This window comes from Salmo salar, chromosome ssa05 (genome assembly GCF_905237065.1).
Source record: "Salmo salar chromosome ssa05, Ssal_v3.1, whole genome shotgun sequence".
Lineage (NCBI taxonomy): Eukaryota > Metazoa > Chordata > Actinopteri > Salmoniformes > Salmonidae > Salmo > Salmo salar.
The window spans coordinates 27,260,516-27,282,498 of NC_059446.1; the positions used below are offsets into that span (position 1 = coordinate 27,260,516).

A 21,983-nucleotide genomic window follows, 5' to 3' on the forward strand; every position below is an offset into this window, starting at 1 on the left:
AACCAGACCTGGATCACCTTGTACAGACTTGGAAGGCAGTCTACTTGGCTCTAACCGCAGCCTAAAAACATATCATTGATGTATTACTGAAATAAATGAAAACCAGCTATTTATGTGAACTGATTTTAATAAATAGTACAATTTTAAAGTTTGCTCATTCACAGTGGATAACATTTAACCAATGTCTAATAAAAGGGTCTGAATGTACTCTAATTCAAAGAAACAAGGGGGTTTCAAGAAGCCTTGAACATATTACATTGCTAAAGGGCTGGCTTCAGTGAATGTCCATGAACAGTTTTAGTTCTGAAAAGTTTAAGGCGTTGTAGAAAATATTTGTGAAGATAAAACGTTATCTCCTCTGGTAGATAACATGGCTAACTATACCTTACATTGCTGTATTATTCTGTATTATTCCAAACAAAAATGACAAAAGTTAAAAGAAACAAGTGGAGACTTATATTTTTATTAATTCTGACATACACTGTTGTCAGTTAGAAAAGTATGAGGGTTACACAGTTCAAGTTACTTCCATGTCTTATCTTGTGCAAACACTAGATGGTGCATAGGAGAGGTCTTGGAAAGGAACAATATTCAAGAGACGAAACCTCCAAATGCAGGAAAAAAAATAAGTGCATTTAAACCTATGAATTGATAACTTTTGTAGTATTTATTGATTTCCCAGCTTCATACAAACTGGATGTTGAGGCATAAACATAGTACATTTCAACAAAAATATAACCAATATTTACAATTATTGTATTAAAAATACAAAAAAAACTACTGATACTTACTCCACCAATTGTCTTTTTAAAAGACATACAGGTCAAAGTAGTATAAGAAAGTATGAGAAATCATCACCAGTTAAATATACACTTCTCACTTGACATCACATCAAACCGAGTAGCAGTTCTACCTACTACAATTATCTTTATGCTTGTACATTGTTGTGCAACGTTTTGTTTTTCGAAATAGGACTTGGCCTGCTAAAGAGTTGAAGGAAAGTGAATGATGATGCATGTTACCACTGAATTACAAACGCATTAGACAATCTATTGGCAGACATAGAAAAAATTTATCATGAACAAAAAACATGACAAATGATTATAGTGTAATGACAAACCACAGTGAAAAACACTGCACTCGTTTATTTCTACTTCTCAGTCTATAGTTTCTAACTACTGATCAATGTGATCAGCACAACTCAGTGATAAAATAAGTGACACTTTCACAATTTGATTACTAATAATTCTGATTAGCAGCCTTCAAAGTTAATTATTTAATCTAGGTAACTTCCCCACTGGAGTCAAAAAACAAACATATTCAATAACCTTCTTCAGTCAATTCCAATGATGTTGCGAAACAGTGGAAAACAGGTTGTTCTACGCTAGCACTGCCTAGTCATATACACATCCACTGATCTTGATGCCTGTAACAGTGAAGGACTTCTCCAAGTGGCTTTGCAATGAAGAGGAAGGGATGTCTCCAACAGCAAGGTTGGAGAGAAGGTTTATTTTAGTTCATTCTCGTGTATTCTAGTTCAGTCTTAAAAGGGCAATCCTTAGTTGAAACAATAAAGCATTCTGTTTTGCTACAAAGTTGACGGGTGGGCCTGGAGAAATGTAACCACTCAAATTAATAGACAGAGATATGCATGCAAAGACTGACCAATCAAGATATCAAAATTAGTTTTAAGCATGTTTTTGAGGCTATACAATGTCTGTTTACATTTACAAACATTGAAGTAAAACAAGATTCTATTTTGGGGTATGATGGGGTTTGACAGTTGAACTAAGCTCATGAGGCATTTAAGTTATATTCTTCAAGAATCAATGGATATATATCATTAATTTATAAGTCCAAAAATGGACATAGCAACAGCAGATTGCTCCTTTACATGTTTGACAAACCCAGGGAAAGAGTTTGTTTATGCAGCACCACTAAAAGATCCGAGACTCCATTAACCTCTATAGGATTCAAGCCTTTGGGGTGCATAACTCAAACACGTCCCCAAGTTGGTTCATTTTAAAATCAGGTATAAATCACCTCTGTACTTATCTTTCAACATCACCATTAGGGACAAGACTAAGCCAATATAAATCTCATGTAGGTGTCCAAAACAATACCGTCTAAATATAGAATGAATATAAGTCACCAGGTGACCTTCCAGTTTAAAACCTGGATGTTCCTATCAGCGGATTCATTGCTAAATATACAAGCTGACATTTTTTCCAATCTCTGAAAGACTAAAACGTGTGTGGGCAGTGCTTCCTGCTCTGGCCCCGTCCCTCCACCAAGGCAGGCTTTTTTGAAAGGGAGGCGGACAGTAACAACACAATCCTTTGGGCAAAATTGAAAAAAATTGACCAGACCACAAAGGCTTCAAGTGATTCCTCTCATCAACACGAATTCAAAGATGGAGCATTTTTGTTACCTACATGATGACATTCACCCATACAAGTTTCAACCGGAATATAGCGAAGAGGATTCAAAACAAAGAATTTGATTTAGCTAGAAGCTCAACTACAGCCGATGCCAGCACTAAGAGGGCAGATGACAAACACGGTGGCTAGCTCAGTATGTTATATTTCCTGCAAGCCACCTAGCTAGCTAGCAAACTTTAGTTAATCTACTGAAACATGTATTGCTGACTATCATACTACTTACTGTGTTACAGTGGGGGGGAAATCATTTTTTTCTGTTTGCCAACTTAGGTAGCTAGGTAGCCAGCCTAGCTAGCTAAGTTAGCTAAACAACTATAGGCAGCCATATCTATGACAAAAAATAGAAGAGGTTTTACAATTGGAGATGGGACCGGCCGACCGGCTAGGTCCAGCCAGATGGGACCGGCTGGACAGGTAGGGCCATTGCTACGCCTCACACCGTTAAAACTGTACATTACCATAATTTCCAGACTATAAGCCGCAACTTTTTTCTCATGCTTTGAACCTCGCGGCTTAAACAATAACGCTGCTAATATATGGATTTTTCCCACTTTAAATTTTTTTTTAAAGGAGATGACTTCAGTGGTTTCAGTGCACAGGAGGAAGAAGATAGTGACCAATGACTTTCTTGGTAGGCTACTGTTTACTGCAAATGTTTTATTTTTTGTTACAAGCCGTGTTTCGTTAAAGCCTATTTATTTTTGTTACAAGCCGTGTTTCGTTAAAGCCTGTGTAAAGTTCATTTGTTTCAATGTACCGGTAGGCACCTGCGGCTTATAGACATGTGCGGCTTATTTATGTTCAAAATAATAATTGTATTTAAATTCAGTGGGTGTGGCTTATATTCAGGTGCACTCAATAGTCCGGAAATTACAGTACTGTATATGACCTAGAACTTAAGATGTGGCTGGTCGTATTGGAAAAAGAGACCGATATCCAGGCCAGGTTTGGGAATGGAGGGTTGTACTAAAACTTAAGGTTTTACTGAAAAGTGCTGGAGCCAAACTGCCAGTGTGTCAGTACATTAGATTATGAAGGTGCATGTTGGTTACGCCAAATGATTTCTCTCATTGTGACTGTCCAGTTCGCAGTGGGGTGGAGCCACCACTAGGTCATGTCTAATATGTGAATTACCAGATAATACTGTAATTGTGGAATAAAACACCCTTTTGACAGATTTGTTATTCCGAGTCCATAGATATGAGACGTGGGTATAGTCTCTTTTACCCCCAGAGTGCAATAGTTCTGGAAAGAAAACCCCCAAAAACCTAGCAGGAATTTGAAAATCCTTAAGAGTTCAAAATCGATCAATGTTCTTTTATTAAATCATCATTGTCCGTTTTGTTCACGTTTTATAAAGTAGAAAAAGAAAAAGTGCAGACAAAGCTCAACACGTCATGATGCTGTGTGTAAAGTGAGGTGGGGTTGGGATAATAGTCTTGGAAAGCTGTTCCAGGACAGCTGTGTGTTTGTGTGAGCGTGGTTGTCACGCGTCGCCGTATGTTATTCCAGCAAAACAGTTTCACTTGTTTTTCTTTTTTCCAAAGTGCCAGGTATTGTATCTTTCTTTTTCTGTCTCTCCTTCTTCTACTTCTTCACAGTATTTTTTCAAGCAGGGTTATTCAACCCCTGATAATGCTTTAAGGCAGGGGAGGGAGATGAGCAGAAGAGTCTACCAATCAGGAGGGAGAGTCCGACGGAGGAGGCAGGCACGTATGTACTGGATTGCTTTGTCCGGCCATCAGTGTCTTTTTTTTCCGGCTCCATGGAAGCGACGTCAAGTCTTCTAGCAGAAGACTGTTCTCTCTCAGACTGCTGATACCTGTTCATCCTCTGAAGAGAGAAAGACAAAAAATAGCCATGTTGGTTACAAAGATGTTAAAACCCTGTGAAAGAATTAGAGGCAGAAAGCCCCCCACAACATCACTAACTGTCTCTATGTGAACTTACTGTACCATGGTCTACTATCAAAACATGAACATTAAGTGAGAAAAACACTGCTGGGGATGTAAGAGCATGTGTGCAAGCATTGACACAAATAAAAATAAAAATGGGTGAGCAAACCTAACAACTTGTGCACCCAGATGAATGCCATTCAACACAGAGAGTGAGGAGCTAATGCCTGATGAGCTTGGTGAGCTTTGGTCCAAGCATGATGACATCATGCACATGAGATGCCGTGGTGGGTTTGTGCTAGCCTGGTCCCAGATCTGTTTGTGCGGTCTTGACATCTCCTCAATGCCCATTCCGCATAGGAGTTGGCAAGACAGTACAAACGGATCTGGGACTAGGCTAGGTTTGCAGTGGATATGAGGGTAGTCTGTTGTTCCTGGTGGGCATGCATGTTATCATTGGTATAAATCAGTAATTTACCTCAGCCTGGGGGGGGGGGCTGCCCTTTAACCCGTACACTCATCTCAGGGCCTGGTTGTCTCCGGTGTGTGTGCCACTGTCTTCCTCAGAGCGACTAGTTTGGGAGACAAGGACTCACCCTCTTCCTCCTCCGGCTCTTCATCCTCGTCTGGCGAGCGGGTGCGGTGGAGCCCATGGCGCTTTGTGGTTCCGGAACCTGGGTGTTGTTGGGACTGGTGGTGATGCTGGGAGTCGGGCGACTGGGTGACCATGCGCGAGCGCTGCAGGGCCGTGGAGTAGTCGGGTGGGCGGCGGCCAGAGTGGGACGGGGCCGTGGGCGGGGGTGGCGACTGCGTCTGGCCCTCACTGAAGTCAGAGATTGTCAGGGCGGTGTAGCCTGGCGGGGTGGGAGGGGGCTCGCGGTACCGGCTCTCCTTTCGTGCTAAGGGGGGTGAAAGATGGTGGGGAAAACGCAATTAACATTTTACGCGTCTGCACCACACACTCCATCCAGAAAAAGTGTTGGCATGGAGATCTACATGCGGACATAATTCAGAGGACATGCACTTCTCTCCATGGATGTGTCATGATGTTGGCCTGTGGGTAAGGTTTATGACCTCCCCATAAATACCTTTCTCCCTTCCCTCGCTCTCTCTCTGACTCTACTGAAGGACTCTTGAATAGCCTTTGTTAAACATAGAGAGTCTTTGAACATCAAACAAGTGGGGGAAAGGAACCATATTTCGGTAATGGAACCAGTTGAAAATATGCGTTGGTACTTAATGAATATGATGTCTGTTTGGTTGTCATCTGAGACATTATGACTGATGACAGGACGACATAAACTGTATCTGGGAAAGTCTACACATTATAGTTATCAGATTCACATGGAATTGTTGTTCAATTTAAATGAAACTATTTGTGAAAAGATTAAATGTAATTTTAGCTTCCAAATGAGAGAATTGGGTTTTCATAAGGTTAGAGCCCTGCTCAATCAGTGGCCCGTCGCTGTGAAGAGACATGGGTTATAAACTATGAAACACACCCTTCTCTCCCCCCACTATATAAGCCCTTGACGAAAATGTAACCTCCTGTTCCGAGGACGATAGGACGACGGTCCATACGTTAAAAAGGACTAACATGTCAACTACAGAACTAAGCCAACCTCAGCTTGAGCTTTGGTTGTGAATGGTATGAACTTTGAACTCTTATTCACTAAAGAAGTGAGACATCCTAGCCGTTGAGTTAGCAACAGCAGCTGTAAACGTGGGCTAGGAAAGGACGGACGACGTATCCAGTCTAACACACAACGAAGATACTACAACGTATCCAATTTACCACCAGAGACATCTTCCTGTCCTCGGAAGAATCTCTGTTGGCCAACACGGCCTGCATCTACGACCAACCTAGCGAAGCGCAGCTCAGAGTAAATATTTATTGCATTTTCCTTTTCCAAATGGGCGGTAATTTAGAATGCATAAGATACTGTATTTACGATAGCACAGCTTCTCCCTTTGTTCCTCAGTCTTCCCGCTCTTTCATTCAAGCCCAACACCCTCTCTCTGTCCCCCAGGGACGTTTTCTGTATGACATTATCTGCATTCTGTGTATATGTAATTCTGTGTGATTAGTTAGGTATTTAGTAAATAAATAATTAAACCCAATTTTGTATTGCTGATTCAACTTGTTAGGCAGGGTTCGTGAAGATAACCAAGAATTTACAACTTTCAGATGAGACTGAAAAAAGATGACGATTAATATTGACTGCTATTAATGTAAAATATTACTAGGTCTTTCAGAGTTTATTCGGAAGATAACAGCTCTATAAACTCTCTTTCGTGGTGCCCCGACTTTCTAGTTAATTACATTTACATGATTAGCTCAATCAGGTAATATTAATTACAGAGAAAGGATTTTATAGAATAGCATGTCATATCACTTAATCCGGCATAGCCAAAGACATGACAGATGTACACAAATCGTAAAAATGCATACACGTGAGCAGGGTTTGGCATGTTCAGAACATTCTAAATCCGACCTTTCATCAGGAACCTGTTAATTTGTTGAGGAACAGGTATGGACACCCTAACATTAGCCTATGAGGACAGCTTAACCCTTCCATCAACACAACAGACAAACAAACATGTCAGAGGTCAACTCACTGATAAGACCCTTGTTGCCGGCGGTGATGGGCGATGGCCTTCCGTGCTGCTTGGCCTCGTCAGACCCCATGGACGTGATACTACTCGTCTCTGGGTCAGCGTTCACGTCTTTCCCGCCTCGGCGTTTAATCGTGCCCGTGTCACCCTCTGAGTCCTCGCCCCAGTACGCTGCAGAGGAAGATGAAGAAGAGGCCGATGCCCAGCTCCCTCTAGCCTGAGATGCCCACAGTCCAGAGGGGACCCCTATAAACGCTTCAGGCCCCCCGGGAGGATGGACACCCATGCTGACCACACCACCCGGCCCGAAGGCCAGGGTCTCCCAGCTGCGTCCCTGCTGCATGGTCTGGATGTTGTCGTGGGAGCCCGAGGAGCACGAGGTCCAGGAGCCGCGGCCACTGTCTGCAGCATCCAGGGAGACACGGTCCCCTTGGTCCTGGGTCAGCTCTTCAGAGCTGGGAGATAGCACCGTGGCACAGGTATACAGACCCCGGCAGTCCTGCATGGACGAGTAGGAACTGTTTGTGGGGTTGGGGGGGGCAGAGAGTTAGAGACAAGCTATAACTTTACAATTGGGGTTAGCGATTAGAGGCAAGCTATTCCTTTACAGTGGGGGTTAGCAATTAGAGACCAGCTATTCCTTTACAGTGGGGGTTAGCAATTAGAGACAAGCTATACCTTTACAATGGGGGTTAGCGATTAGAGACAAGCTATACCTTTACAATTGGGTTTCCACTCATCAAGTGGAAAAATAAAGGGTTGGATCTCTTCCTTTTTCCATTTTTGAAATTAAAGCTCATCACTGTACTTAGCTGTTAAAATAGGATGTGTACCAAATACTACATTTCAAGTTAACCACTCAACAATTTTATAACTAGGGTACATTATCCCTTTAAACAAAGTTTTTGGGATGATGATCATTAGAATGGGCAGTGTTGGTTCCTACCCGAGGCTGTACTGGTCCGGGTCTGTCGTAGCCCTCCTCTCCAGACGCACCCCTCCAGCGTGGGGGTCTCCCACCCCTCCGGAGTGCCTGAGCCCCCTCCTTTCCTCCTGGGCCATGTCAAAGGAAGAGTTGCTGACCAGGCTGGAGCGCGATGAGATCTCGCTGTGACCTGAGTCTGAGTAGGCATCTCCTGTTCTGGGGTAGCCTAGAGAGAGTAGGGGGGTGGTCTATTAACTAACTGATCAATCATTATTAAACCCTTTTCAGATCAGCAGATGTCACACAAAGTGCTAAATGATTCCAATCTACTAGTCCAGGGGTTGTGTTCAGAGGGTTGAATCGTTTAGAACCTCCTAACATGGATTTACAGCAGGCTGGATAGGAGAACACATAGGTTCCTAGGCTCACTGCAAGAAACTTCTCTTTCTAACTGCACCTCGAAAAAAAAAACTCTAACCTCTCAAATCCCTACCATCACTCTGCACGCCAGATAACTTACAGCTTGAACACGATCATACTCTGTGATCTACAATGAAAGGAGAAATTAAGATTCAAGGAAGCCACTACACAAGCCCACAATCACCTAATCAGCCTAATAAAAGGATTGGGGAAATACACAGCAAGTTCTAACTTTACAACAAAACTCAGAATGTGCTTGGGGCAGTGATTCAATCTAAAAAAAATGAAGATCCTCACACCTTTAGTTTGGAGTCACAGAAGGACTGACATTTCAAAGCAATCCCCATTCACACACACAGCAATAACCTCATCTCAAAGCCAGAAATCTCATCAAATGACTCTGCTCTCTAACATTCTGGGCACAAGTAATTGGAAAGTGAGTGTTCTGTGACATTAAATCATTGGCAAACAAACCGCGAGCTACCATTCAGAAAATGGAGGATTGCTCTTCCAAGTCAGATAGCCTAGCGTCAAGTCAGTTCCTGAAACCCATCCAATAATAAGTGAATTAGTTTTCACCGGTGGACCGAAGGGCTTCTACCGGCTTCTAAACACACAGACATGAATCAAGCGGAGTAGTGGATGTCGGTGAAGCAGGTGGATCTGAGCCCATCTATCTTCTGAAGCAACTGTCATACTACGTGTAATGCTACTAGACATCCCAGCAGCAACTCCGCTACTAAGACAAGTGGGGCGACAGACAAGCCCGCAGGACCCCCTATATACACTGAACAAAAATATAAATGCAACATGTTAAGTGTTGGTCCCATGTTTCATAAGCTGAAAGATCGAAGAAATTTTCCATATGCACAAAAAGCAAATATTTCTCAAAAATGTTGTGCACACATTTGCTTACATCCCTGTTAGTGAGCATTTCTCCTTTGAAAGATAATCCTTCCATCTGACAGGTGTGGCATATCAAGAAGCTGATTAAACAGCATGATCATTACACAGCTGCACCTTGTGCTGGGGAAAATAAAAGGCCACTAAAATGTGCAGTTGTCACACAACACCACAAGTTTTGAGGGGGCTGCAGGGATGTCCACCAGAGCTGTTGCCAGAGAATTGTATGTTAATTTCTCTACCATAAGCCGCCTCCAACGTTGTTTTAGAGAAATGGCTGAACGTCCAACCGAACTCAGAACTGCAGACCACATGTATGGCGTTGTGTGGGCGAGCGGTTTGCTGATGTCAGCGTTGTGAAGAGAGTGCCCCATGGTGTGGGCGGGGTTATGGTATGGGCAGGCATAAGCTACGGACAACGAACACAATTGTATTTTATTGATGGCAATTTGAATGCAGAAAAATACCGTGATGAGATCCTGAGGCCCATTGTGAGGCCCATTTTGTCCCACATCTGTATTCCCAGTCATATAAAATCCATAGATTAGGGCCTAATTTATTTATTTAAATTGACGTATTTCCTCACTTGAACTGTAACTCAGTAAAATCAAGGAAATTATTGCATGTTGCATTTTTATTCAGTATATATACAGGTCCCAACCACTTCGTATTTGTAAGATCCAACTGGGTCGTGTTCATTAGGGCATGCAACATAAAACATTTTACAATGGAAAATGAAATGTAATTTCTTAGGTTTCAAGTTAATGTCACATGCACAAGTACAGTGAAATGCCTTCTTGCAAACTCAAAACCCAACAACGCAATAATCAATAATGTATTACTTGAAAAAAAGCACACAAGGAATAATAATATAGAAAGTAAGTAAGCATACTATATACAGGAAACACTTAAAGTAAATTCCAATACTATATTTACATGTGCAGGGATACTGGAGTGATAGAGGTAGATATTTATAGGGATAAGGGGAATAGCCAACAGGATATAAGATAAACAATAGTAGCAGCAGGTTGTATGAGTGGTATACGGGTGTGTAGAGTCCGTATAAATGTATGTCCATATTATGTGTGAGTGAGCAGATGATGGAGTGAGTGTTTGTGTGCATGTGTGTTTGAGTGACAGCATGTGTGAGTGTGTAGGGCCCTGTGAGTGTACATAGAAACAGTGCAAATACTGAAATAAAAGGTCTAGGCCAGCAGCGTCTGTTTAGGTCTAGGGCCGGTCTGGGCCAGTCCCAGTTTACCTGTGGCTGTCTGTTTACTGGTAAAGGTAACCTTCCGGACACTTTGGCCCTTCAGTGTCCCGAGCCCTGCGTGCAGCAAGGCAAAGAGACATCACACACAGATAGGACACAGGACAGCATCACAGTATGTAAGGAGTGAGGTAGTTGGGATAGGAGGTAGGGGTGATTGATAGCTGATTCCAATATGGAACAGTGTAGACTAGGCAGTCTAGGCAGACACATTGCATATGCTCAGAACGACAAAATGGAACCCTTTACATAGCCTTTCTCCCCTTGTCTATTGGAGAGACTCACGCTGTTTAAATTTGATTAGACGTTAACAAATTTGACTATGACTAATGTGATGACATGTTTGTAAAGTTTGTAAAGGTGAAATATCTTGGGTTTATGTTCCTAAAACAGATTATAACTATATATGGACAGACTATATTTTACTTAAAAAGTAAAAAAAGGCATAATCATTAATATTTTTGATAATAACATCATATTTGTATATGTTTTATTATACTTTTATTGTGTACTAGATCATATCGGTTGAAAAGTGTTTTTTTTCTCTCAGACATAAATAAACTATTCCAGGTGAAAGCCAAAGGTCATAGCTTTCTGGGGGGGGGGGCACACTACTACATGTATAAAATATTGCCCTCCTGCTAGATTGATGACTAAAACCATAGCGAAACACTGCAAGCTCCGTCAGCTCAACTTTCCTTTTTCATGGGTCACAAGAAAACACTTTCAGTGTTCCATGGCCCTAAAAACCTTGAGTAACCGCTGCTACATCAGTATTATTATGACATCACAGGAGGCTGAACTGGTAGTTTCACTATGACCACCAGGTGTCAGCAGTAATCTTCTAAATCTCTGTGAGTGAGAGGGGCACTGGGCTGAGGTTGGACTGATGGGATTATTAGCTTACCCTTCTTGGGCGAGCTCTGTGGTGAGGTGGGCGGGGAGGAGAGCTGCGAGGTGGTGTTGGATACAGTGTCCTCAGTCTGACGCTTGTGACGCTCGCTGGCCTCCTCTGACAGTGACAGGATCTTCTTCAACGACTGAGGGGAACTCGTGCCTTCAAAACAAAACGATAGCCAAAATTAGCGTTGTGGAGTGAACGTCAATGGTGGGGTTTTAAACGTATCCATAGCCTACATTGTCTGGTGAGTTTTTAATCCTCACTTGGCCAGATGGCCTCTAGGTGGTGCTCAAGTCACAGTGAAAGGAGAGGTAGTACAACAGAGGTTTTATCTATTGTCTAAGAATTTAAATGGATGGAGAAAAACAAACTTGGCAGAGTGGATACTACTGTAGCAACACAGTGAAGCACAGCTACATGAGCTAATGTCTCCCTCCAAAGGAGGTTCTTCAAGAAATAGTTCCCACTTCCCACAGTCTTCTTGAATCCTGAACTACGCGTAAAGATGGAATCCTCAGTAGCCACCCCACCAACGCTGGTCGCCCCACCAACGCTGGTCACCCCACCACCATTGTTAAAGTTTTTTTTGTTGAGCTAAGGAGCGTCGTGCAGCATGGTAAAAAATTATTGCTGTACATATTGCGCTCTTCTACCGCGCGTACAATAATGTCTGAGGGGAAAAAAACGGTTTGTTGTTTGCAGTAACTTCTTTGTTGTTGTAATATCACATCGGACGTGGCTGATTCACCATTAAGGATTCCAGCTTTAACCCTCAACCTAACCCATGTTTAGAGTAGGATAAAAACTTCAGCAAAGGCCGGTTTCCCAGATGCAGATTAATCCTTAGAATCTCCATTGACAGTGTTTTTTAGTTCAGGAATAAACTTAATCTGGGTCTTTGGGAAACCTGCTCATAGCGTCTAAACTAGCGTAATGCCACACTAGAAGCAACATTGTGATCAGGTGCGCTTTACCTGAAATTGAAATAAATCTGTTTTCCTGAAAGGAGAAACACAGATTTGTGTGGTGTCGGAAAGAAACAATGTACTATAACGTATATTTTCAAGTATATTTTCCCCCTTAACTTGTGCAAGTTCTTACCGAATGGTGGCAGGTCCTTGACGGGTACTTTCTTGCGTGAGGGGTAGAGGGCTACGGCGGGCACCTGGAGGGCCTGGTTGCCCTTCTGCAGATGGCTCCTCTGCTGGCTGGCAGCCCTGGACACCACCGGAGACGTGTCTGGCCTCTTACTGCCACCAGCATTCTTGGGCACTGAGAATTGGTTGAGGAGAATGTGGTACTTGAACAATAAATACTACCAGTGAGAAACCGAGTGCTGCTGCTAAGCCAAAATGGCCACCTGGACCACTCATGTGTGCATCAATCACATGTTGATGGAGGGCTCATATTGCAGTTAGATATCGCAAGTGTATGTACTCCCACACTAAGTGCGAGACAGAACACAAGCGTGTGTGTGTGTTGTCCACAGCATGTACTCTCTCCACCACTTACGTGTGTTGATGGAGGGCTCACACTGCAGCGAGAGGGTCTGCAGCGCCTCTTCGTTGGTCTCCAGGCTGAGGTTGGACAGGAACTGCTTGACCCTGCGGGCCATCTGGGCATCCTCGTACAGCTTCTTGGCGTTCAGGAAGGAGCTGCGCCTCACCCGCTTCTTGTGCCCGCCCGTCTGGGTGACGTCTAGCACCGCCGCATTGGCACTGCCCTGGCTAAGTGAACTGGTCACACGCGTGCAAACACACACACACGCGCATGCACACACACGCACGCACGCACACACACACACACACAGAGAGAGAGACAGAGAGGGAAGATAGTGACCACCATCAGACTATGACCGTGTGTGTACTACTATTTAGGTAACTGTGTGTGGGGGTACTATTCCTGGAATGTAGTTCAGAGGAGGGCCGTTTGAGGGGCAGACATGCAGAGACTGAGGCTTTGGGGGCATTCCTCTCAGCTCCAGAACATTACATGCATTCCAAGGAAGAAGGGGAGGGAATAGGGGCCAAGGGGTCAAGAAGCAGGGGAGTGGTGTGTGTGTGTGTGTGTGTGTGTGTGTGTGTGTGTTGGGGCTCAAATAGTGATGATAGTCAGTTAACATTTCTGTGGTCTAAAACCAAAGTAGCTGCAGTGAAATGCCTTTTCATCAGAACCTATGGTACATCCAGAGTACATGTATAGTGTGGTGGAATTGAACACAATAATTGTTCTGTAAACTACCTCCTTGGCCACTGATGTAGACCAGGGGTTCCCAAACTCGGTCCTGGAGCCCCACCTGGGTGCATGTTTTAGGTTTTACCCTAGAACTACACAGCTTTCAAATAACCAAAGCTTGATGGCGAGTTGGTTGTTTGATTCATCTGTGTAGTGCTAGGGGAAAAAAACTAAAAACATGCACCAGTGGGGGACCGAACAGGACCGAGTTTGGGAAACCCTGATGTTAAGCATGACTAGTTTGGCTGTCCTTGTAGCACACTATAGATTTTCATGTTGAAGAAAATATGTTTAGTCTGGAGACTGATACACAGAATAAATCCACACTATGACAAACTAATAGAACTGAAAACAAGATGGAAGTTGGCATGCTGTTTTTGTTAAGTAGGTGGGAAGACAAAGTAATCACTTTTTCTAGTTCATGGATTGTGAATTGAATGGGATGCAAATTGCTATATCAGTTTTAATGAGTCATTGAGAAATATTTTGGGCAGAATAAAGAAATGTGACTTGAAACTAGCAAAAGTCATGTTCATTTCCATTTCTAAAGAACGTTTTACCAGAGCCAAGCAGTGTTAGAAGGGTATGAAACCAAACGGGTTAGTTAAATCAGCACTAAGTAACGGGTTAGTTAAATCAGCGCTAAATAAAAGGTTAGTTAAACCAGCACCAAATAACAGGTTAGTAAAATCAGCACTAAACCAAACAAACGAGGCGTCAGAAATGAGGGAGAGCGCATAAATTGGCCAGAATAAAATAGCATCGAAAGATCGTAGGTCACCAAAACTTACCCTAAACTCCTCCATTTCTTCTTCCTAGAAGGGATAGCCATGAACAGTGAAGCGTGGAGGGCAAAGAGTGGACGGAGAGAGAGAAAGGAGGGAGACAAGCTTAGACAGGATAGACCACTAAGAGCCACCAAGATCAGCAAGGTTACCAGAGGCCCACAATTGAGAGAAAGAGAGACAAACATTGATAACAAACAGACACCCAAAAATGACATGGCAGCATGGTGGACATGCAAAGTCACACACACTTTCACTGTGTGGTTTCACATGAGCACTGTGTGGTTTCTACGCCAACAATAAGTAGACAGTACAAGAAACAGCTGGGTTGCCCAGAGAAACGTCTGCTCAAGAAAAAAGCCTTGAAGCAGGTAATATTGACAATCTACATGTAAACAATCGATCAATCAGTCAATCGTCAACAATCCACAGGGATTTGATTGGACCTAAAAGGGGATGGTGAAGCATTGTTAGTCTTCCGGGAATATTGGATTTCCGTGTTTTTCCCGATGTTACCTGGTTCTGAACATGAGCGCTGGGTCCATGTTGACGGAGGCCATGCGGCCCACGTGGCGGATCTCTTTGGCGATCATCCGCAGCTTCTCAAAGTTCACCAGGCCATCCACTTTAGAGTCATTCCCTGGGGAAAGACAAGTGACTACTAGTTATAACAGATTGATTAAGATGCCTTTATATATATATATATTTTTAACCTTTGTTTAACTAGTTAAGTCAGTTAAGAACAAATTCTTATTTTACAATGACAACCTACACCGGCCAAACCTTCCCCGGACAACACTGTGCTAATTGTGTGCCGAACCTACAGGACTCCCGATCACGGCTGGTTGTGATACAGCCCGGGATCGAACCAGGGTTTGTAATGATGCCTCTAGCACTGAGATGCAGTGCCTTAAACCACTACGTCACTCTGGACAATATTAGTGCAATATTGGCATACAATTTAACTTAGTGCAACATCGTATACAAAAATGGTAGACCCAGGCAATGTTTTGCTGGTCTCTTGTCAAATCAAATTGCATTTGTCACATGCGCCGAATACAACCGTGAAATGCTTGCTTACAAGCCCTTAACTCATATTTTTCTTAACTGCACTGTTGGTTAAGAAAATATTTACTAAATCAACTAAAGTTTGAAAAAGTAACAAAATAACAATAACGAGGCTATATACAGGGGGTACTGGTACCGAGTCAATGTGCGGGGGTACAGGTTAGTCATGGTAATATGTACACAGTACCAGTCAAAAGCTTGGACACACCTACTCATTCAAGGGTTTTTCTTAATTTTTTACATTGTAGAATAACAGTGAAGACATCAAAACTATGAAATAACACATATGGAATCATGTAGTAACCAAAAATGTGTTAAACAAATCAAAATATATTTTATATTTGAGATTCTTCAAATAGCCACCCTTTGCCTTGACAGCTTTACACATTCTTGGCATTCTCTCAACCAGCTTCATGAGGTAGTCACCTGGAATGCACTTCAATTAAATAGGTGTGTCCTGTTAAAAGTTAATTTGTGGAATTTCTTCTCTTCTTAATGCGTTTGAGCCAATCAGTTGTGTTGTGACAAGGTAGGGGTGGAATACAGAAGATAGCCCTATTTGGTAATAGACCAAGTTCATATTATAGCAAGAACAGCTCAAATAAGCAAAGAGAAACAACAGTCCATCATTACTTTAAGACATGAATGTCAGTCAATCTGGAAAATGTCAAGTACTTTTACAGTTTCTTCAAGTGCAGTCGCAAAAACCACCAAGCGCTATGATGAAAATGGCTCACGTGAGGACCGCCACAGGAAAGGAAAACGGCAGAGGATAAATTCAAATAAAATTAAATCTTATTGGTCACATACACACATGGTTAGCAGATGTTAATGTGAGTGTAAAGAAATGCTTGTGCTTCTAGTTCCGACTATGCAGTAATATCTAACAAGTAATCTAACAAATTCACAACAACTACCTTATACACACAAATGTAAAGGGATGAATATAATATGTACATATAAATATATGGATGACCGATGGCGTGCGGCATAGGCAAGATGCAGTAGATGGCATAGAATATAGTATATAGATATGAGATCAGTAATGTAGGATATGTAAACATTATTAAAGCGGCGTTATTTAAAGTGACTAGTGATTTCTTTATTAAGTCCATTTATTTAAGTGGCCAGAGATTTGAGTCTGTATGTTGGCAGCAGCCTCTCTATGTTAGTGATAGCTGTTTAACAGTCTGATGGCCTTGAGATAGAAGCTGTTTTTCAGTCTCTCGGTCCCAGCTTTGATGCACCTGTACTGACCTCGCCTTCTGGATGATAGTGGTGTGAATAGGCAGTGGATCAGGTGGTTGTTGTCCTTGATGATCTTGTTGGCCTTCCTGTGACATCGGGTGCTGTAGGTGTCCTGGAGGGCAGATAGTTTGCCCCCGGTGATGCATTGTGCAGACCGCACTACCCTCTGGAGAGCCTTATGGTTGAGGGCGGTGCAATTGCCATACCAGGCGGTGATACAGCCCGACAGGATGCTCTCGATTGTGCATCTGTAAAAGTTTGTGTTTTAGATGACAAGACAAATTTCTTCAGCCTCCTGAGGTTGAAGAGGTGCTGTTGCGCCTTCTTCACCACACTGTCTGTGTGGGTGGACCATTTCAGTTTGTCCGTGATCTGTACGTCGAGGAACTAAAAAAACGTTCCACCTTCTCCACTACTGTCCCGTCAATGTGGATGGGGGGGTGGGGGGGGGGGGTGCTCCCTCTGCTGTTTCCTGAAGTCCACGATCATCTCCTTTGTTTTGTTGATGTTGAGTGTGAGGTTATTTTCCTGACACCACACTCCGAGGGCCCTCACCTTCTCCCTGTAGGCTGTCTCGTCGTTGTTGGTTATCAGGCCTACCACTGTAGTGTCATCTGCAAACTTGATGATTGAGTTGGAAGCGTGCATGGCCACACAGTCATGGGTGAACAGTGACTACAGGAGAGGGCTGAGAACGCACCCTTGTGGGACCCCAGTGTTGAGAATCTGCGGGGTGGAGATATTGTTTCCTACCTTCCCCACCTGGGGGCAGCCCTCAGAAAGTCGGGTCTCAAGCTTAATAACGAGTTTGGAGGGTACTATGGTGTTAAATGCTGAGCTGTTGTCAATTAACAGCATTCTTACATAGGTATTCCTCTTGTCCAGATGGGATAGGGCAGTGTGATGGCGATTGCATCGTCAGTGAACCTATTGGGGCGGTAAGCAAATTGGAGTGGGTCTAGGGTATCCGGTAGGGTGGAGGTGATATGATCCTTGACTAGTCTCTCAAAGCACTTCATGATGACAGAAGTGAGTGCAATGGGACAATAGTGATTTAGTTCAGTTACCTTAGCTTTCTTGGGAACAGGAAAAATGGTGGCCATCTTGAAGCATGTGGGGACAACAGACTGGGATAGGGATTGCTTGAATATGTCCGTAAACACACCAGCCAGCTGGTCTGCGTATGCTCGGAGGACGCGGCTAGGGATGCCGCCTGGGCTGGCAGCCATGTGAGGGTTAACGCGTTTAAATGTTTTACTCACGTTGGCCACGGAGAAGGGGAGCCCACAGGCTTTGGTAACGGGCTGTGTCAGTGGCACTGTGTTGTCCTCAAAGCGAGCAAAGAAGTTGTTTAATTAGTCTGGGAGAAAGACGTCAATGTCCGCGACGGGGATGGTTTTCTTTTTGTAATCCGTGATTGACTGTAGACACTGCCACATCAACTCAGCCAAAAAAGAAGCGTCCCTTTTTCAGGACCCTGCCATTCAAAGATAATTCGTAAAAATCCAAATAACTTCACAGATCTTCATTGTAAAGGGTTTAAACAATGTTTCCCATGCTTGTTCAAATAACCATAATTAATGAACATGCACCTGTGGAACGGTTGTTAAGACACAGACCGCTTACAGACGGTAGGCAACAAAGGTCAGAGTTATGAAAACGTATGACACTAAAGAGGCCTTTCTACTGACTCTGAAAAACACCAAAAAAGATGCCCATGGTTCCTGATCATCTGCGTGAACGTACCTTTGGCATGCTGCAAGGAGGCATGAGGACTGCAGATGTGGCCTGGGAAATACAGTGCAATGTCCGTACTGTGAGATGCCTAACACAGCTCTACAGGGAGACAGGACGGACAGCTGATTGTCCTCGCAGTGGCAGACCACGTATAACACATGCACAGGATAGGTACATCCGAACATCACACCTGCGGGATAGGTTCAGGATGGCAACAAAAACTGCCCGAGTTACACCAGGAATGCACAACCCTCCATCAGACTGTCCGCAATAGGCTTAGAGAGGCTGGACTAAGGGCTTGTTGTAAGGCAGGTCCTCACCAGACATCACCAGCAACAACGTCGCCTATGGGCACAAACCCATCGTCGCTGGACCAAACAGGACTGGCAAAAAGTGCTCTTCACTGACGAGTCGCGGTTTTGTCTCACCAGGGTTGATGGTCGGATTCGTGTTTATCATCGAAGGAATGAGCATTACACCAAGGCCTGTACTCTGGAACGGGATCCATTTGGAGTTGGAGGGTCCGTCATGTTCTGGGGTGGTGTGTCACAGCGTCATCGGATTAAGCTTGTTTTCATTGCAGGCAATCTCAACACTGTGAGTTACAGGGAAGACATCCTCCTCATGTGGTACCCTCCAGCATGACAATGCCACCAGCCATACTGCTCGTCCTGTGCATGATTTCCTGCAAGACAGTGTTCTGCCATGGCCAGCGAAGAGCCCGGATCTCAATCCCATTGAGCACATCTAGGAACCTGTTGGATTGGAGGGTGAGGGCTAGGGCCATTGCCCCCAGAAATGTCTGGGAACTTGCAGGTGCCTTGGTGGAAGAGTGGGGTAACATCTTACAGCAAGAACTGGCAAATCTGGTGCAGTCCATGAGGAGGAGATGCACTGGAGTACTTAATGCAGCTGGTGGCCACACCAGATACCGACTGTTAATTTTGATTTTGACCCCTCCTTTGTTCAGGGACACATTATTCCATTTCTGTTAGTCACATGTCTGTGGAACTTTTTCAGTTTATGTCTCAATTTTTGAATCTATTGTTCATACAAATATTTACATGTTAAGTTTCCTGAAAATAAACGCAGTTGACAGTGAGAGGACGTTTCTTTTTTGCTGAGTTAACATCTCGTGCTTGAACCATTGAATTGCGACTCTACTTTGTCTCTATACTGACGCTTTGCTTGTTTGCCTTGCGGAGGGAATAGCTGTACTGTTTGTATTCGGTCATGTTTCCGGTCGCCTTGCCATGATTAAATGCGGTGGTTCGCGCTTTCAGTTTTGCGCGAATGCTGCCATTAATCCACGGTTTCTGGTTAGGGAAGGTTCTAATAGTCACAGCGGGTATGACATCTCCAATGCACTTGCTGATAAACTCGCTCACCGAGTTAGCGTACACATCAATGTTGTTGTCTGAGGCTATCCGGAACACGTGATCGAAGAAATCTTGAAGTGTGGTCTGATTGGTCAGACCAGCATTGTATTGACCTGAGCACGAGCCTTTCTTGTTTTAGTTTCTGTCTATAGGCTGGGAGCAACAAAATGGATTCATGGTCAGATTTGCTGAAGGCAGGGCGCGGGAGGGCTTTGCATGCATCGCGGAAGTTTGAGTTGCAATGATCCAGAAATCTTCCAGCTCGTGTCGTGCATTCGATATGCTGATAGAATTTAGGGAGTATTGATCTTAGGTTAGCTTTGTTAAAATCCCCAGCTACAATAAATGCAGCCTCAGGATGTATGGTTTCCAGTTTACATAGAGTCCAGTGTAGTTCTTTCAGGGGCGACGAGGTATCTGCTTGGGGTGGATATACACAGCTGTGACTATAATCGAAGAGAATTCTCTTGGAAGATAATGTGGTCGGCATTTGATTGTAAGGAATTCTAGGTCAGGTGAACAAAAGGACTTGAGTTCCTGTATGTTGTGATTACACCATGAGTCGCTAATCATAAGACATACACCCCCGCCCTTCTTCTTACCAGAGAGATGTTTGTTTCTGTCGGTGCGATGGGTGAAGAAACCGGGTGGCTCTACTGACTCTGACAACGTATCCCGAGTGAGCCATGTTTCCGTGAAACAGAGAATGTTAAAATCTGTGAAGTAGCTCTGGAAAGCAACTCGTGCCCTAATCCCTCGTCCATCTTGTTATCTAGAGATTGGACATTGGCGAGTAATACGCTAGGAAGCGGTGGATGGTGTGCTCGCCTTCTGAGTCTGACCAGTAGGCCGCTCCGTCTGCCTCTCCTGCGGAGACCGCGTTGTTTTGGGTCGGCCTCTGGGATAAGATCGCATGTCCAGGGTGGAGGTTCGAACAAAGGATCCGCTTCGGGAAAGATGTATTCCTGGTCGTAATGATTAAGTTGACATTGCCTTTTAAATCCAATAGTTCTTCCCGGCTGTATGTAATAACACTTGTGATTTCCTGAGCTAATAATGTAACAAATAGTATATCGAAAACTATGCAGTTATTTCTTTTTTTAAGTACCTGAAGCAAGGCGACCATCTCTGTCAGCGCCATCTCATTTACCAGCCTCAAATTGCAGCCAAAATAAATGCTTCACAGAGTTCAAGTAACAGACATCAACATCAACTGTTCAGAGGAGACTGGGTAAATCAGGCCTTCATGGTCGAATTGCTGCAAAGAAACCACTACTAAAGGACACCAATAAGAAGAAGAGACTTGCTTGGGCAAAGAAACACGAGCAATGGACATTAGACCGGTGGAAATCGGTCTTTTGGTTCTGATGAGTCCAAATGTGAGATTTTTGGTTCCAACCGCCGTGTGTTTGTGAGACGCAGAGTAGGTGAACGGATGATCTTCGCATGTGTGGTTCCCACTGTGATGCATGGAGGTGATGGTGTGGGGTTGCTTTGCTGATGACAATGTCTGTGATTTATTTAGAATTCAAGGCACACTTAACCAGCATGGCTACCACGCCATCTGGTTTGCGCTTAGTGGGACTATCATTTGTTTTTCAACAGGACAATGACCCAACACACCTCCAGGGTGTGTAAGGGCTATTCGACCAAGGAGAGTGATGGAGTCCTGCATCAGATGACGTGGCCTCCACAATCACCCTACCTCAACCCAATTGAGATGGTTTGGATCGCAGAGTGAAGGAAAAGTAGCCAACAAGTGCTCAACATATGTGGGAACTCCTTCAAGACTGTTGGAAAAGCATTCCAGGTGAAGCTGGTTGAGAGAATGCCAAGAGTGTGCAAAGCTGTCATCAAGGCAAAGGGTGGCTACTTTTAAGAATCTAAAATATATTTTGATTTGTTTAACACTTTTTTGGTTACAACATTATTCCATGTGTGTTATTTCATAGTTTTGATGTCGTCACTATTATTCTACAATGTAGAAAATAGTAAAAATAAAGAAAAACCTTGAATGAGTAGGTGTGCCCAAACTTTTGTCTGGTACTGTACATGTAGGTGGTAGGGGGGGTCCAATGTAAATAGTCCGGCTAGCCATTTGATTAACTGTTCACCAGTCTTATGGCTTGGGGGTACAACCTGTTAAGGAGCCTTTTGGAC

At 43.7% G+C, this 21,983-nt stretch overlaps 1 protein-coding gene across 1 annotated transcript in view; it reads right to left on the reverse strand.

The window, feature by feature from the left end:
- Positions 1–447: 447 nt before the first annotated feature.
- LOC106604533 (rap guanine nucleotide exchange factor 2) overlaps positions 448–21,983 on the reverse strand; it is a 152,967-nt gene continuing 131,431 nt past the window's right edge. Inside the window, 10 exon segments of the mRNA XM_014199234.2 lie at positions 448–4,274; positions 4,815–5,235; positions 6,956–7,470; positions 7,899–8,103; positions 10,462–10,527; positions 11,378–11,527; positions 12,473–12,643; positions 12,884–13,107; positions 14,398–14,421; positions 14,908–15,031. Of these exon segments, the coding sequence (XP_014054709.2) occupies positions 4,859–5,235; positions 6,956–7,470; positions 7,899–8,103; positions 10,462–10,527; positions 11,378–11,527; positions 12,473–12,643; positions 12,884–13,107; positions 14,398–14,421; positions 14,908–15,031 (1,856 nt within the window). The 3' untranslated portion in view covers positions 448–4,274; positions 4,815–4,858.